The 18,106-nt window shown below is 37.5% G+C and overlaps 1 protein-coding gene and 1 long non-coding RNA gene across 2 annotated transcripts in view; one reads left to right on the top strand and one right to left on the bottom strand.

Moving 5' to 3' along the window:
• Nucleotides 1-18,106, bottom strand: part of GUCY2C (guanylate cyclase 2C) — a 123,845-nt gene that overhangs the window by 44,764 nt on the left and 60,975 nt on the right. The window contains exons 7-13 of the mRNA XM_035028171.1: nt 17,072-17,287; nt 15,880-16,001; nt 14,326-14,422; nt 11,854-11,971; nt 10,102-10,237; nt 3,742-3,827; nt 1,084-1,195 (exon numbers count right to left, since the gene is read on the bottom strand). Of these exons, the coding sequence (XP_034884062.1) occupies nt 1,084-1,195; nt 3,742-3,827; nt 10,102-10,237; nt 11,854-11,971; nt 14,326-14,422; nt 15,880-16,001; nt 17,072-17,287 (887 nt within the window). The remainder of the gene's footprint in view (nt 1-1,083; nt 1,196-3,741; nt 3,828-10,101; nt 10,238-11,853; nt 11,972-14,325; nt 14,423-15,879; nt 16,002-17,071; nt 17,288-18,106) is intronic.
• LOC118025635 overlaps nt 1-18,106 on the top strand; it is a 40,595-nt gene that overhangs the window by 11,739 nt on the left and 10,750 nt on the right. The gene's annotated exons all lie outside the window — the stretch shown is intronic.

Here is an 18,106-nt window from a genome sequence, read left to right as displayed (position 1 = left end):
GAAAAAGCATAAAATAGCAAATAAATAAATAAATAAAATCTCAACCAACCAAACAAACAAAAAAACCCACTCCTAGGATCCTATTACTCAGAAGCTACCACTGTTAACATTTTAGCATATTTCTTTACAATCTATTTCTAACATTGTTTTACAAAGTTAGAATCTCATTAAATTAAAAAGTTGTTTATTTTCCTGTTAATTTACCTTATAAGTTTTCCTATGTCATTTAAAATTCTTTGTAAATAATTATTTTAATTGGCTTATGATGCTCCATTTATGGATATATCATCATCTGCTAAATCATTTTATTAATGTTGCTTCTACATTTTTTTTTTTTTGCATCTTTGGGCATAAATGCTTGTCCAAATTTAAACTTCTTTCTCTAGAAATAGATTAGTAACGTGAAATTACTTACTATTCATTGTCATAAGTCTTGGCTGAGCCAGACTGTCCTGAGACCTTGTTGCCCAGGAGATACCTGGCTGGTCCTGTCCAGGGATGGCCAGTGTTATATGGTTGTATGGGAAGTTGCATGGGTGAAGTCCTGGTCATGGTAGGGCTTTCCATGACATGATAGTACCTCATCTTAAGTAGGTGAGTAGCCATCATTATAACCCAAGTATGTGTCCGGTGAGGAAACGGGGGATACTTCTGAAGCCATGCTCACTGATGACTGATGGCTGATGGCATCTTGTGTTCCTTGCTGAAATATGTATACTTTGAGTTTATTGCAGTAAAATGGAATCAGTGGCATTAAGAATACATGTGTCTGTGTTCATTTTGCCAGTTGTCAAACCTAATTTTCTATAGGATAATTTTTGTCAGTGGTTAGGTAGGACACATTAAAAAGAGGTATAGCTACATTAGAATAGGGATATTTTCAGTGTTTAATCAAAACTATAATATCATTCATTAGGCAGGGAAGTAAAGCCCACATTTTACAAACCTGGCAAATCTAATTCAGACAACAAACAAAACAAATGAAAACATAAAAACGCAGGCTAATTGCATAAACCATTGAATGTACTTACCTTACCAGAAAAGCAAGTTCACAAAAACAAAACTGATTAAGGGATCTCTTACCCTGGCCTGGGATATCACTTGGAAGTTTGTGGTTCATCCAGATGAACATGGGGTTCTTAATCTCTGGGGTAGTCTTATTTACATGGGTGTCATACCTCAAGAGAACCGTGTACTGTGTCAGGGCATGAAAAAGAAGAAGGATGAACAGAAAAAGACATTTTAGAATGACTTCTGATGAGATTGTCCTGCCCATGACATCTGAATTTCATAGTAACAATTCTCAGTGAAACAGGTAATGTTTAGCAGGCAGGAGCTAGCTAGTTGGCATCCATTTATTGGTTCACAGCATGAAAGTAGATTTAAGCTCCAGCTGGGTCAATTATTTTTGTTTCTTTATGACCATAGGGTACTTTATGCTCATACTGGTAACTCCTACCCAACATAGATTCTTCGGGTCTTTAGAGAACCAGTTCAAGTCTCTCATATTACAAAAATGTTAAAATAGAGACCAAAAGAAATTAAATGGTTAGGTCCAAGTCACATGGCAAGTGAAGTACCAATGTTTTCCACAATATTAAGTTGCTATTGAAGATAATATCTTTTTTTTTTTTTAAAGATTTTATTTATTTATTTGAGAGAGAGAATGAGATAGAGAGAGCATGAGAGGGGGGAGGGTCAGAAGGAGAAGCAGACTCCCTGCTGAGCAGGGAGCCCAATGCGGGACTCGATCCTGGGACTCCAGGATCATGACCTGAGCTGAAGGCAGTTGCTTAACCAACTGAGCCACCCAGGCACCCTGAAGATAATATCTTAAGAAAATGCACTACAGCTAAAATCCGTTCATTATCCATTTTGATACATGTCAAGGGGCTCTGAAATAATTCACATTTAAATTCTGTCAATTACATAATTTTCAAATCTCTTCTATCCTTTTGCTCTAATGTGCTGTCTTGTACATGATACTAATTAGGTTTCTAAGATAAAAGTTTTCTTTTTCAAGCAATCTGCTGATAGGATATATTAATATATCCTTATATTACTGCTGCATATAATGATCATCTTTCTAAATTCAACACCATTCCCTCAAAACTTTCTGGACAAAAGTTTTACATCTTTAGAAATATACTTTTAACTTGAAAGCATGATCTATAATTGCATATATTGAGGGTAGTAAATATCCTAATATTAGGAGACAGTACATTGAATCTCTATTGAAACTTCCTCCGGATATAGAATAACTTATTTATATCCCTGTGTTTTGAGAATTAATCCCTGGTTTCCCTATATGTACATATTATACAGCACAACTGATGGCATTAGATTATTGAAAAATTCAACTAGATTTGCCTTTATTGAAAAATTCAGCTAGATTTTCTTTCAGAGAGAATAAGTGCACAGAACATTTTTCATATTGAAGAGCAGTTATGAGGCTGATGTAGGATCTTCCCACATGTATTTGCTTCTCTCCAAGAGCATCATCCCAGCACAAATAACTTAGAGAGGAGTAGAGTTCTCTTTATAATTACTATAATAACTGGAGCATTGATGACACTTCAAGTTTTTTATAGTAACTGAAAACTATGGAGTACTTTTTTGAAATGTTGCCCTCAAATTTCTGGTTTAACTTTCTCAATCTGGACATCTTTCCTCTAGCTTTCCACATTTTTATTACAGATATATTTTTAGAAAGTGGGTTAATATATACACTAAATATATGACTTAAAGATGTCATAATGATCACATTGGAAAATCACATGAAAAAATGAGAAAGAAAAGAAAAAGAAAACTTTTTCTCTTAGATTCCTAGTTATGTCAGGACATGACATCTTAAAGAGAGAAACTTTCTACTGACCATTTGGTTGGCAGAACAGTGGCTTTCATAGTTTGTGATAGGCACTACTTTGGGTGACATAAAGACAGGTGATTTGTTTTTTGTTTTGTTTTGTTTTTTAAAGATTTTATTTATTTATTTGACAGAGAGAGACACAGTGAGAGCAGGATCACAAGCAGGGGGAGAGGAAGAGGGAGAAACAGGCTTCCCGTGGAGCAGGGAGCCCAATGCGGGGCTCGATCCCAGGACCCTGGGATCATGACCTGAGCCGAAGGCAGATGCTTAACGAATGAGCCACCCAGGCGCCCCAGGTGATTTGTTTTTAAATTAAATGATGATCAGCCATCAACTATATGCCATATAAGAAGCTAAGCACTGGAGGCATAGAGAAGTAAGACCCACTCCCTTTCTTTAAAGAACCTATATGTAGGTGAGGAGAAAAGAGATACATAACATGAATAAGAGCATGACATTATAGGACTGTTTATATGTGTCAGAAAGATAGCACAATTAATGATTTTCATGAGTCAGATGGAGAGAATAGAGAATGTTTCATTGAAATTTTTAGCTGTGGAAATGAATAAACAATTCTTAGGAGAGCACTGTCATCCTCTCGTTAGTATCCCATCAATAGTCTGGTCTTTATATCAATGTATTCTGGGTGGGTATTTTATATACAGCCAATAGAGTGTGGACGTTCTAAATAAGGTATGCGTCAAAATGCTTAAAGAATACAGTCCTAAGTAGGTCATAATTGTGAATCTGAAATAAATAACTTGCAGATTTTAAACACAACTTCTCTAATTCCTTTGCTATCACTCGCCTTGTAGTTATCCTTCCTCACCTAGTCACTTAACCCCAAGTTCCTGATAAGAAGTCAGACATACTTTGTTGGTTTCCACAGAAGTATACAGAAGCACCATAGTGTTGTCAATATCCCCACAGTCGTCCAAAGTCACAGGACCTGCATGCCCTAGGGCAAAATCAGAAAGAGTTGGAGGTTATTTTTGACTTTTTGACTGAAAAACCAGTTAGATCCTTACAGACAGTATAAAATAGGTTCAAATTGCTCTATTTTACTGAAAAATTATCTTAATGAGCTAATCAGAGGGAATATCCATTGGCTCTTGGCCCTGAGATCTCTGATGGACATTTTTTTTTTTTAAAGATTTTATTTATTTATTTGTGTGAGAGAGAATGAGAGACAGAGAGCACGAGAGGGAGGAGGGTCAGAGGGAGAAGCAGCCTCCCCGCTGAGCAGGGAACCCGATGCGGGACTCGATCCCGGGACTCCAGGATCATGACCTGAGCCGAAGGCAGTCGCTTAACCGACTGAGCCACCCAGGCGCCCACTCTGATGGACATTTTTAAGAGAGATGTTATTTAGTATTTAGTTAGAAGAGAAAATTTTTGCATTGCAGTTAGGATGAAAATAAAATCAGCCAATTGAATCTAATTATTAGTGAAAAGTTTTTGCTAAGAATATGTACTAAACTAGTAAAAATTCCCCATTTACCATGTGATTTATAGGATTATTAGATTCAAATTATTAGAATTCAAATATCTGGTTTTCAACAAAAATATCACAAGGCAGACAAGGAAACAGGAAAGTGTCACCCAATCAAAAGAAAAAAGAAATAAACCAACAAAAATTATCCCTGAAAAAGACTGATGGTGGATCTAATAGACAAAGGCTTTAAAACAGCTGTCTTAAAGATGCTCAAAGAACTAAAAGAAGAGATAGATAAAGTAAGGAAAATGATGTATGAACAAAAGGGAAATATCAATAAAGAGAGGGAAAACCTAAAAAGGAAACCAAGAGGAAATTCTAGAACTGAAAAATACAATAGCTGAAATGAAAAATTCACTAGGGAGGTTCAGAGGCAGATCTGAGCAGGCAGAAGAAAGAATCACTGAACTTGAAGATAGGACAATGGAAATTATCAAGTCTGAGGAACAGAAAAAAAGGTGAAGTGAACAGAGCCTCTGTAACACCATCAAGCAGACCACCATATGCACTGTGGAAGTCCCGGAAGAAGAAGAGAGAAAGGGGTAGAGAGAATATCTGAAGAAATAATGGCCAAAAATTCTCAAATTTGATGAAATACATGAATATAAGTATCCAAGAAGTTCAACAAACTCCAGTAGGATGAATTCAAAGAGATCCACACTGAGACACATTCTAATCAAACTGCCAAAAGCCAGACATCAAAAAGAATGAAAACTTGCCATTTGCAACAATGTGGGTGGAACTAGAGGGTATTATGTTAAGTGAAATAAGTCAGTCAGAGAAAGAGAAATACCATATGATTTCACTCATATGTGGAATTTAAGAAACAAAACAGATGAACATTGGGGAAGGGAAGGAAAAATAAAGATGAAAACTGAGAAGGAGTCAAACCATAAGAGACTCTTAACTATAGGAAACACACTGAGGGTTGCTGGAGGGGAGGTGGGTGGAGTGATGGGTAACTGGGTGGTGGGCATTAAGGAGGGCATTTGAAATAACTAGCACTGGGTGTTGTATGCAACTGACGAATCACCGAATTCCACCTCTGAAACTAATAATACACTATATGCTAATTAAATTGAATTTAAGTAAAAAAAAAAAAAAAGACAGAATTTTGAAAGCAGCAAGAGAGAAGTGATTTGTCACATGTAAAAGATACTCAATAAGATTTTTAGCAGGCTTCTCATTAGAAGTTTTTGAATCCAGAAGGCACTGGCCTGATATACTCAAAATGCCAAAAGGAACACTTTCATCCAAGAATTCTTTTTTTTTTTTTTTTTAGATTTTATTTATTTATTTGAGACAGAGAGAATGAGAGACAGAGAGCATGAGAGGGAGGAGGGTCAGAGGGAGAAGCAGACTCCCTGCCGAGCAGGGAGCCCGATGCGGGACTCGATCCCGGGACTCCAGGATCATGACCTGAGCCGAAGGCAGTCGCTTAACTAACTGAGCCACCCAGGCACATCTCATCCAAGAATTCTTTATCCAGTGAACCTGTCTGTCAAAAGTGAGGGGGAAAGTAAGACATTCCAAGATAAACAAAAGCTGAGTTTGTAACCACCAGAACTTGCCCTGCAAGAAATGCTAAAGGTAGTCCTATAGGTTGAAGTGAAAGGACACGGGACAATAACTTGAAGCCCTATGAAGAAATAAAGATCTCAGTAAAGGCAAATACATGGGCAGTTATAACATCTAACATTAATATAACAATGGCGTGTAATTCCAATTTTTGTTTTCTACATGATTTAAGAGATGAATGTGTTTTTAAAAACTAGTCTAAAAACTGGTATTATTGTAACTTTGGTTTGTAACCTTACATTTTGTTTTTGGCATAATTTAAGAGACTAATGTTTAAAACATCATTAGTTTGTTTTTGGACACACACATATAAAGATGTAATTTTGCATCAATTTGCATCAGTGTCTGAAAGAGGTGTATATGGAAGTATTAAAGGAGTACAGTTTTCAGATATTATTGAAGTTAAACTGGTATAAAGTCAAATTAGAATGTAATAACCTTAGGGTGTTAACTATAATATCCATAGTAACTACAAAGAAAATAGTTAAAGAATATAAACAAAACAATAAGATGGGAATTCAAACATTTCACTACAAAATAAATCAACTACACACAAAAGAAGACAATAATGTAGAAAATCAGAGACAAAAAGCTGTAAGACAATAGACAACAAAGAGCAAAATGATAAAAGTAAATCTCCCCTATCAGTAATTATTTTAAATATAAAATAGATTAAATTCTCCAATCAAGGATAGAGATTAGGAGATTGTATTTTAAAAAAATGATTCTATATGATATCTATAAGAGATACACTGTAGGTTTAAAAACACAAATAGGTTGAAAGAGAAAGGATGGAAAAGGATATTCTATGCAAATAGCAACTAAAAGAGAGTGACTGAAAGAGAGTAGTATATTGCATATGCTAATATCAGACAAAAGAGACTTTATTTTTTTAAGATAGATTTATTTATTTTAGAGAGAGAGTGCGCATGCAAGTGGGGGGAGGGGCAGAGGGAAAGAATCTTCAAGCAGACCCCCTGCTGAGCGTGGAGCCTGACGTGGGGCTCGATCTCACAACTCATGAGATCAGGACCTTAGCTGAAATCAAGAGTTGGATGCTTAACTGACTGAGCCACCCAGGCACCTCCAAAATAGATTTTAAATCAAAAAAGTTTACAAGAGACAAAAAAGGACACTATATATTAATAAAAGTTTCAATACAGCAAGAAGATATAACAATTATAAACATTTATGCACCTAGTAACAGACTACCAAAATATATGAAGCAAAAATTGATAGAATTGAACAGAGAAATGGACAGTTCTACAATAATAGTTGAAAATTTCAATACTCCTGGTGCCTGGGTGGCTCAGTTCTTAAGCGTCTGCCTTTGGCTCAGGTCATGACCCCAGGGTCCTGGGATCGAGGCGAGCCCCGCATCAGGCTCCCTGCTCCACGGGAAGCCTGCTTCTCCCTCTCCCACTCCCCCTGCTTGTGTTCCTTCTCTCGCTGTGTCTCTGTCAAAGAAATAAATAAAATCTTAAAATAAAAAAAAGAAAATTTCAATACTCCACTTTCAATAATGGATAGAATAATAAGACAGAAGTAAGGAAGAGAGGAATAGATCACAACCTGAGCTGATACCAAGAGTTGGACACTCAACTGACTACAACACCCAGGCGCCCCTCTACAAATATTTAAAGAATAATTAACACCAATCCTTCTCAAACTTTTAAAAAAAACCTGAAGAGGAGGAAACATTCCCGAATTCATTCTATATGGCCAGAATTACTCTGATACCAAAGCCAGAAAATGACCCTAAGAAAACTACACATCAATATCCCTAATAAACACTGATATGAAAGTCTTCAACAAAATACTGGCAAACAGAATTTAGCAGCATATTAAAAGAAGTATTCATCATGACCAAGAGAGATTTATTCCTGGAATGCAAGAATAGTTCAACATATAAAAGTTGATAAATATAATATACCACATTAAAAGAATGAAGGAAAAAATGCATGATCTTTTCAATTTGATGAAGAGAAAGCTTTTTACAAAATTCAATATGCTTTCGTGATAAAACACAACAAACTAGGAACAGAAGGAAACTAGCTCAACATAATAAAATCCGTCTATGGATAACCCATAGCAAACATCATACTTAATGGTGAAAGACTAAAAGCTTTTCCTCTAAGATCAGGAACAAGGCAAGGAACTTTTATTAAACATAATACTGGAATACCTAGCCAGAGCACTTAGGCAAGAAAAAAATAAAAGGTATCCAAATTGGAAAGGAAGAAGTAAAATTCACAGCTGATATGATCTTACATGTTGAAAATTCTCAAGATTCCACCAAAAAAGAGGTCAGCAAAGTGGCAGGATACAAAGTCAACACTCAAATATCAGTTGCATTTCTATAAACTAACAATGAACATTCAGAAAAGGATGTTAAGAGTACAATTCCAGTGGTAGTTACAGGTCTCCATTTATGGAATGAATAAGTCATGGGGATAAAAGGTAGAGGAAATAGAATCAACGTATAGTCAAAGGTATAGGGAACATAGTCAATGGTACTGTAATAGGGTTTTATGGTGACAGATGCTAGGTACACTTGTGGTAGGCATAGGATAAAGTACAGACTGTGGAATCACTACGTTATATAGCTGAAACTAAGGTGACATTGTGTGTCAACTATATTTCAATAAAAAGAATACAATTCCATTTACGATAGCATCAAAAAGAATAAAAGATTTGAGAACTGACTTAGCCAAGATGAAAGACTTGTACAAAAAAAACTACAAAGCTTTTCTGCAGGAAATTGGAGAAGATATAAATAAATGGAAACCTCCCATGTTTATGTATTGGGACACTTAACATCATCAAGAAATCTATATTACCCAAAGCAGTCCACAGATTTAACACAATCTCTGTCAAAAAAATTATTTTTTTTTGCAGAAATAGGAAAAGCCATCTTAAAATTCATATGGAATCTCAAAAAACCCCAAAATAACCAAGACAATCTTGAAAAAGAAGAACAAAGCTGAAGGACTCACTTCTTAATTTCAAAACTTGCTAAAAAGCTACAGTAATCAAAACAGTATGGTACTGGCATAAAGTCAGATGTATATGCAAATGGAATAAAATAGGATGTCCCGAAATCAACCCTATATATATGGTCAGACGATTTTCTCTAAGCCTGACAAGACCATTCACTGGGGGAAAAGAGAGTCTTTAACAAATGGTGCTGGAAAAATTCAATATCCACATAGCGCAAAATGCAATCATGACCTAAATGTAAACCTACAAGTATAAAACTTTTAGAAGAAAACACAGCTCAAAAGCTTTATGATATTGGATTTGGCAGTGATTTCTTGGATATGATACTAAGGGTAGAGGCAACCAGTGAAAAAATAGGCAAATTGGACTTCATGAAGATTTAAAAACTTTGTGCACAAAGACATTATCAACAGAGTAAAAAGGCAACTCACAAAATAGGAGAAAATATTTGCAAATCATATATCTGATTAGCCAATAATATCCAGACAAAAATCCAAACAATTCAAAAAGGGGCAAAGGCTTGAAGAGACACTTTCTAAAGAACATATATAAATAGCCTATAAGCACATGAAAAGGTGCTTGATATTGCTATTCATTAGGGAGAGGCAAATCAAAATTACAGTAAGATACCATACTTCACACTCAGGAACATGTGTTGGGAACCTTGGGATGATATTGTTATGAGAGGTTCTGGTAGTTTGAGGGGTAACACAGGGTCCCAGATCCCTAAAGGATAGAAAGGAGATATGCAAGGACCAAAACCAAACTGCAGAGATTTCTCTTCTTGCTAGTCTCCAAGCACAGTCAGGACATTGCCACCCTAAATGCCCTGTGATGAGTTTGTCCAAAGTACAAAGTCCAAGCCATGTGCTCTTTCTTTGATATGGAAAGATTCTGAAATCCTAAAGCATAAACTGGGTATGCTTTACCCATAAACTGGGTAGCGATATCCAGATATCACTAACAGCAACCCTCAAATGTATTCAATGGTATTTGCCTCCAAGTAAGTTTGAAGATATTTAGCTGTGGATCTATCTATGGCCAACCCCCCTCTTTGCTTCCCAAAGTCCATCCACAAAGCCTGAATGTCTTTAGCTTTCTGTAGAAAGTGTTAGTTAAGTTTTGTTGCTGTTGTTGTTTGCTCTTAGGAAACCAGTACCTTCAAAAGTGAGGTTCCTGAAGGCCTGAGCAAATTTGGGGGTGGTAACAGCTTCTCCATTTTCAAGAAATTTCTTCAGTATGTGTCCAAAGAGCAAGATTCCATCCAAGTAGGCAAGAGCAAAGTTATTTTTTGCCTGAATGAGAAAGAAAAATCTTAAAATGAGTTCCCAAAAAGAGATTCTGGTCTTGAGCCTGGAGCAAAACATTCTTGGGGTCTGCAGAGTAACTGGAAAGGTAAAGGGATGTTAGGAGAATTGTAGGGATGGTATTAAAGAAGTCTTTTGGAAAATATGTCCTTGAGTCAGGGCTCTTTTATTAGCCTTGTGTCAAAATTCTGCCTTTCCTTGGCAATCAATAAACCTGGAACACTACCCTTAGGGAAGTAACTAAAAGCAATTATACTTTCTTCCCATGATGGCGAAATCTATTATTTCAATCAGGAAGAACAGCATGCAGCATTGTCATAATTCTTGTGAGATTTTATATAGAAAAAAATGTTTGCTTGTAGTGTAATGTTTTCACAAAGAGTAAAAGAGAACAACAGTAAAAACAACTCTCTTCCCTTCAGCACCCTGAATAGGGCAGGAAGAGAGTTGATTGGATGATACCATTGAACTTGCTTTGAAGACGGTTCTTGACCGTCTTGCATGGTGGTCTTCACAGAGTTGGGCTGCGGATTAAAAGTCTTATGCCCCCTGAGACCAAGTAAATTCTGTCAGCTTGGGCATTTTAGAACGTCCACCTGTGAAGAATCACACTTTTGCCAGAGCCTAGCAGCTGGGTGAGTGATATCTGAATATTACATCCAGAAGTATATTTGCTAGAAATATAAAAAGAAAAAAGAAAACGCCTCTCATTGGTTTCAGTGTCTTTTGCTGAAATCATCATTTCATGAAACCAAAAGAATCCAGTTAAGTCCCAACCCCAAAAGTGGTTACAGCTCCTAATTTTGGCAGGGTTGTAAAACAGAGGGTTTAGAACTGCTAGTCTGGGAAAAAACTGTGATACTCCCCAAAGTACCCAACTTCCCTTATAGCTCTTTGGGCCTGGCTTGCCATCCCAAGGTTGTTCATGGTCTCAGGACTGCTCCTTCCCTCCTCTTCCCAGTCCAAACCTGGCTCTCAACTGACTCTGAGGGCAGAATACATCTGATGAATTTAGTCACCCTAAGGTGCAGTGACTGACAAAGCCCAAGGTGGTGTTAGGGTCAGGGGTCCCTGCATTATAATAAGGTGGCCAGGATTTAATGTCCAGTTAGAGGTTCTTTTTTCTGGGATAAATGCTAAACCAGATATGATGCTAAGACTCTCGTGGACAAATTTAAACAATGGTCAACTTAATTATAATAGGGGACAATTGTCTTAACCTAGGAATATATATCTTTAAAGGTAGAATTTTGATATCTGTGACAGCAGAAAGTTGCTTTAAGGTGTAAGGAACTTCATTTTTTTTTACATTGTTTAGTTTCTACCCTCCCTAAATTAGCGGGGCTTCTTCCTGTCTTCCCCTATTGTCACTTCCATTCCGATGTAACAGAGCGTGCATTGCTGTGTTGGTCCAGAGCCCAGCACAGTGACCTATAGTAAGAATTTTAATATCAGTAATCTTGCACATAGTTGGTCTCAGTTAACATTTGTTTAGTGAATGGGAGTAAAAAAAACAATTGTTGTTTTAGAATTTGGGTCCTACATAGGAGAATAGTATCTTACCCTTGACAAAAAAAAGAGTAGTACATAACCATGAAACTTACCTCTGATAAACCCTTGGAGAAAGAGCTAATGGAGGTGGAATTCCCAGGAGGCAATGTCAGCACGAGGACATTTTTCATATAGTCAGGGGCTGTGACATTTTCCATGAAGTAGTGGTTACTGTAATAAAAGCACAAATTCCTCATGAAAATTTATTCCTCCAAAAATCATATGGAGCTTCTGCAATTCCCACAAACCTCACAGAGTGTGGGTGAAATGACTAGGCAAATATGGGAGATATCAGTGCAGTAACAGTATCCCGTCTAAGTACAGACGGGTAATGATTAATGATGTAGTCAGATAGTTGAGGTCGTATGATCTAGCTGATGGGGTAAGGGGCACAGGTGCACCAGCAACACCTTCTAGGTGTTGAAATAGTTGAAAACATCTTTTTTTTTTTTTTTCCCAGTAACCTGGAAAACCTTCTACTTCCCCGGATAGGTTTATTGTCATATAAGATGCTAAGTTGAGTAAGAGGGCTATGGTTCACATCCATGAGCGGAAAGGAAGATCAGATCACAGAGACTTCTTTGAGGGAGGTTTTTTTGGGCTCTGGACATGTGAGCTAATGCTTGCTTTCAAGGCTTACTGACTTTTTGTTTATACGTGGAAACTTTCTTTTCTTTATGAGCTCATAATAGTTTGGATATATTGGGATAGGATACAGAGAAATTTTATTAATTAAATTTATGGTGAAACTAAGTATGAAAAGACTAAACATTTTCTCTAACACTGTAAGCTCCTTGACATTAGTGTATTCATTGTGTATCCTCAATCCTAGGTGAGAGTTGGCCCATTGTGGACCTTCAATACCGTCTAAGATTGTGCCGCAAGTCATAGAGTTTCTAAACTTCCAAATCATTTGAGTGTTTTAAAATGCAACGAATTTAACATGTTTGAACTGCTATCACTAGGATAACCATCATTTACTATTCAAACAGTAGGTGAACACATCTATGCCCTGAGGACTAGGTTGAATAGTTTGCTCATATTATCACATCTAATCCTAAAAGCACTCCTATGAAGTGGGCCTCTTTATTCTCATTTTACAAAAGAGAAGTTTTAATCTCAAGATTCTAAGTAACACCCAAGAGTCAAATGAACCCCAGATGAATAGCTTTTTAAAAAACTGTTTAACTGAGAAGGTGTGATTTGGGAAACCCAAGAAATAAAAGAAATTAATCAACTGTCAAAAAAAAAAAAAAAGTCAAATGAACCGAAGTGTCAGAACTAGAACTTGAAACCCAGTTAATGTCAACTTTCAAATGAATCTCATGATCTTCCCCAAACATAGCCAGGTGTCCTTTGAGAACAGTGACAAAGGAATGCTAACACTTTGGCAGTTGGTTGAGGATTTGCTAAAAGTAAGATTACACCAACCTGGCTACACAGCTGTCAATGCGGTTGTAGGAATGAAATATTGAGAACTTTGTCCTCTTTCCTGTATTTTACAGCTAAAAGGCTAAGTTGATTGATTAGATTATCTACGTGAAGGCCTAGTCAAATAGGCCTGCAGTTCCTGTGCTTTATTCCTCTTAACACTGTGACAAGTACATAGAGGGTGGGTGAAATGACTAGGCACGTATGGGAGATATCAGTGCAGTAACAGTATCCCGTCTGAGTACAGACGGGTAATGATTAATGATGTAGTCAGATAATTGAGGTCGTATGATCTAGCTGATGGGGCAAGGGGCACAGGTGCATCAGCGACACCTTCTATACGCTTACTCTGACTCAGATACTAGCTTGGTATGGTTTGTGGGGTCTCCAACCATATTAGAAGATGAGTGGTAAAATTTAACACTGTTAATTATACTCTAATTTAAAAAAATAAAAATTGAATTATAAGGAAAGAAAGAGAGAGAGGAAGGAAGGAAGGAAGGAAGGGAGGGAGGGAGGGAGGAAGGAAGGAAAGAAGGGAAGGAGTTTGTATTCTCCAGAATTTTCTCTCCTTAGTTCCAGAGAATTACAGAGGATAAAATCACCACTGTGGTTGTACCACAGAGGGCCAAAAAACAAACTCACTTAACTAGAACTTTCTTCTTACCAAAGGTGGCAAAGGAAAAATCATCTTGGATCAAAGGCCATTAGCGATAGAAGGCACAGATATGGCCCACAGTCTCAAAAATAATGCTGTTGGGTTGTTAGTTGATTTATCACTGCCTAGAAAAATACCTTAAAATCAGGCTGGAGACCAGAGTCCCTGTAGATGGATGGACATGTGGGTTTAATGGGTCATAACAATTCTGTTTTAGACCTGATAATGATGTCAAAGGTAGGCATGTCTGCTAAGGCTACAATTAATTAAATAAAAATGAGGGTGTGATGAAAGAATAAAACATTGATTAAAATATTATCATACTGAACCCTATGTGAGTCTGTGCGAAGCAAGAGAAAAGAGAATGCATCTTCTGGAAATCCTGGGAGTCTTTCTTTTCTGAAAAGAGGAGAGTTCTTTCAAATATTGTACATACTTGAATAGATCCACTAGAATAATCACAATGTCTTCAGCCACTGCCCTGTCCCCCTTGAGGTTGCCGATGACGCTTGGTGTACCACACATAACAATCACTGGAGGAGAGAGAACAAGACAAGGAGGGAAATACACAACGGTCTACATAAAAACAGGTGGGAACCAGGTACCTGAATATGAACCCAGTGTGTCCATGCTACATTTATGTTTTAAGATGAACGTCAATTCTTCAATTACTCTGTCTTCTGCTTTTAGTTTAGTTTAGTTTAGTTTTGTTTACAGGTGTAGAGTCAGAGTAGAGCTGTGTAGGATCTTAAAGAGAATCTTCTGGTCCATTCCCTTAATTTTATTGAGTTAAGGAGACCGGAAGCCAAGATGTCAAAGGTTAAAAACGAGTCAATGGCGGAGCCCTAATTTTCAAGTTTATGAATCCGGTTCAGTGTTTATTCCATTTTACCAGGTTGGAGTAGTTACAAAAACTATTTTCATTGATAAGTGAAGTGCACCTTACCAATTGTGAAGTGGTTGAAAAAGATATAGTCAAGTGAATGTGAGAATTTATGTAGTGTTCCTAAGCAACTTTCCTTGGGCTTTGTTTGTAGCCTCTTAACTCAGAACTCAGTCTTAGGGATTTCAGTGGCAGAGTCCAATCTGATTCTGTGAGCTTTACTACTCTTCACCACCAGATTTTTCAAATGCATGCTATGAGAAAAAGGAGTTGGGGGACACTTCATTGGATCTTTTTATATACTATGTTGTTCAATTGAATTGTCAAAAGCAGCTTAGGGACATCAATACTTCTTTTAAGGGACACTTATACTTCTTTTTCTCCCCACATCTTGGCAATGTTTTGTACATGGAAGGTTCTTAATATGGGAAATGCTTAATAATGACAGATGATGATTTGAGTCATACTAGGAATTCCTGCCAAGCAAGCACCTTCCCTCGTAGGAAAGGTTCACTATTGATTCCTTTACTCCTGATATATTCTTATTTGTAAAGAGAACCCTTGGAAAGTGAAACAAATCACCTCATGACATAGTAAGGATGATTTTATCCCATACTTGACCTATAACTGGGAGATCACTGGGCCTGTGAGATACAGGGACAGAGGAAAGTGAGATGATCTGCTAACCTTGTGATTTTAATTGAGGCCAGATATCAATAAACATATCCTCTTGGTCATCATGGGACCAGGGCTCAGAATGTGTGAGGATTAGTCACAAATCCAATAACAGCTTGCGCTGAAGTCAACTTAAAAAGCAGTTTATGGATGGTGGGTCATGATATCATTTTGATTTATGAAGGCTAGGTTTTCATCATTACTTTCACATTATGTTTAATTACCTTTCTCCTTTCTCTCATAGGATAGGGTTTTAATCAACAGGAAGAACAATCTGATGGAGTTGCATGCAACTCTAGATCTCCCCAAGTGAACAAAATACACGGAGGCAATGATGACAGCTCTGTGGTGGTAGATCTGTCAAAACAACTCATAAAAACATGGTAGTTGTGAGGAAGAAGTTGGCAAAAAATTATCTCCATGTCTCCTTACCGTTGCTTTTCCTGTTCTGGTTCATTAAGATACCCTGAAACTGGTCATTTCCCCTCAATGTTTCCTTGAAGCTAAGTTCCTGAGAAAAATAGGACACTCCAGCCTCCAGAGCATTGAGGTACCTAGAGCAGATAAAAGAGAAACTCTAAGAAACCAGCTTAGTTTCTTCATGGCCTTCCATGTTGTTTGCTCCTTGTTTACAGATCTTTTCCTGGAACTTGTTCATCTAAAATTCATTTCCACTATCAACACAACAGATAATACATACAATGATATCAGTGGTCTGGATTGCGGACATCTAGTTTAGTAAAAGTATAGGAGAAGTTTTAGGGAATCTTCATGTATCTATACAAATGGTAGACATTTGGCAGGTCCCTTATAATGGCTTCCTGCTCTATGCAGGAGGAAGGCCACTCTGCTCTATAAACCCCATTATCACAGATAAGTTGAAACCTTTGAGTCTATAGTAAAAAAATTCAGAGTTGATAGGAATCTTTTATCCTCCCAGTGAAATGGACTTCTTTGGGTTCTAAGTTCACCCCGAAGTTTCTAGGACAAGACCTTAGGATTGATTCTTGCCATTCCCTAGATGTGTGTTCCAGTGGTACCCTGAGTCTTTTGCATACTTGGGTGGAAAGAGACTGCAGAGCTAAGCAGCATCCTGGTGGTGCAGGCGGTAACCCAACCAGAAGATTCTCTCTGCTACCTCTTCTGGAGTTGTGTGAACCTTGTAATTTTATTTTAGCCATGGTGACCAATGTCCCGTTCTCCTCCCACCCCACTTAGTCCTCTGAAAAACTGAGAGAGAAAAATTATTTCTAACTAGTGGTAGGTGTTGGCAGAATGCATATTCTCTGGTATTGTATCTTGCACAGTAATGTGAAAGCAGTAACCACTGGTTTTCATTGTCCTTATCTGCAAAATGGAGATCATAGTACTTGTTCTCTTTTCTTTAGAGGATTTACTGTAAGGAATCAATAAAAGTAATGTAAAAGTACTTTGAAAACCAGAGTGTTGCAACTATCATACATGCCGATTACATTTATACTGTTTCCTTTGGCCCCTTCGCTTTCATGTGTGTAAGAAAGTGGGCTGGTGTCCATTCCCAGTGCTTTTATAGATGGAAGGTGCGTCTGATTATAACCTGCCAGGATTCTGTGGCTTCTCTCTATGGCAAGTGCCTCCTGCTTACCAGAAACAGTCTTCAGTCTCGGTGCCGTTCTTGAAAACATATGCAGTGTTCCAGGAATAATCTTTGAATGGCAAGTTATTGACCTTCCAAAAGTTAACCAAGAAGTACATCAGCTTCCTAGCTGGAGACATTAACCTGGTTAAAGTCTCTTTGTAGTCACATGACAATCCAAAACTCCCAGCTGAAATCATGGGGTAGTTCAAATCTGTGTCAAGGCTATGCCAAGAGGTGAGAAAGAAACCAATGTCAGGATTAATTTAAGTAGCACAAATACGATTCCTCTTTAACCTGTTTCAGCCTGTGGTTGGTAATAAATGGTAAGCATGAAATAGGGCCGTTCAAGCAGGTTTCTACCTTAAATAGGTGTCCCTTCCACACAGGTAAATTTTAAAACAATATTTATCGAGCATATGTTATGTTTTAAGATACTCTGGGTATTTTTATGTATACGTGGTGGCTTGGTTACTTCGATTTATTCTAAAATGAGTTGTCATAGCATCTAAGCTGGGACATATGCCTTTGGGGAGTAGGGCTAAGGAAACAGAGGATGGCCACCACAACTACCACAGATGTTGTAATGCCCAAAAGATGTCCTCCATACTCTTCCCTCAGTGCACTGCCTTACTTCTGACTCTTCTATGTACTACTTTGAGATACACATCACCTGATGATTTTACAATTTTCCTTCCCTGTTTAGCACATGGATCTTCTTGTGGTTCCTTAAACATTTCAATTTTATTCTCCATCGGGGCCTTGACATATGCCAGAAATGCTTTTCCCCTTGCCTTTTTGCCGGGCCGGCTCTTACTCATCCATCAGATTCTGTATTAAATATCCCTTTATCCATGAGAACTTCTCATTGATACCTGAAGTGGGTATGTGTTTAATATCTGTCTCTTCCACTAGACTGCAAGCTCCATGAAGGCAGGGATCATGGCTCGCTTGTTCACCTCCATATCTCCAGTCCTTTGGGGTCATAGGTAGGCCCTCAATGCGCACTTGATAAAGGAAGCAAAGCAGCACCCCCTTTTCTAT

Source organism: Mirounga leonina, unplaced genomic scaffold (genome assembly GCF_011800145.1).
Source record: "Mirounga leonina isolate KUSES-001 unplaced genomic scaffold, KU_Mleo_1.0 Mir_201, whole genome shotgun sequence".
NCBI lineage: Eukaryota > Metazoa > Chordata > Mammalia > Carnivora > Phocidae > Mirounga > Mirounga leonina.
The sequence above is the reverse complement of the archived record's forward strand: the minus strand, read 5'-3'. Positions and strand labels throughout refer to the sequence as shown.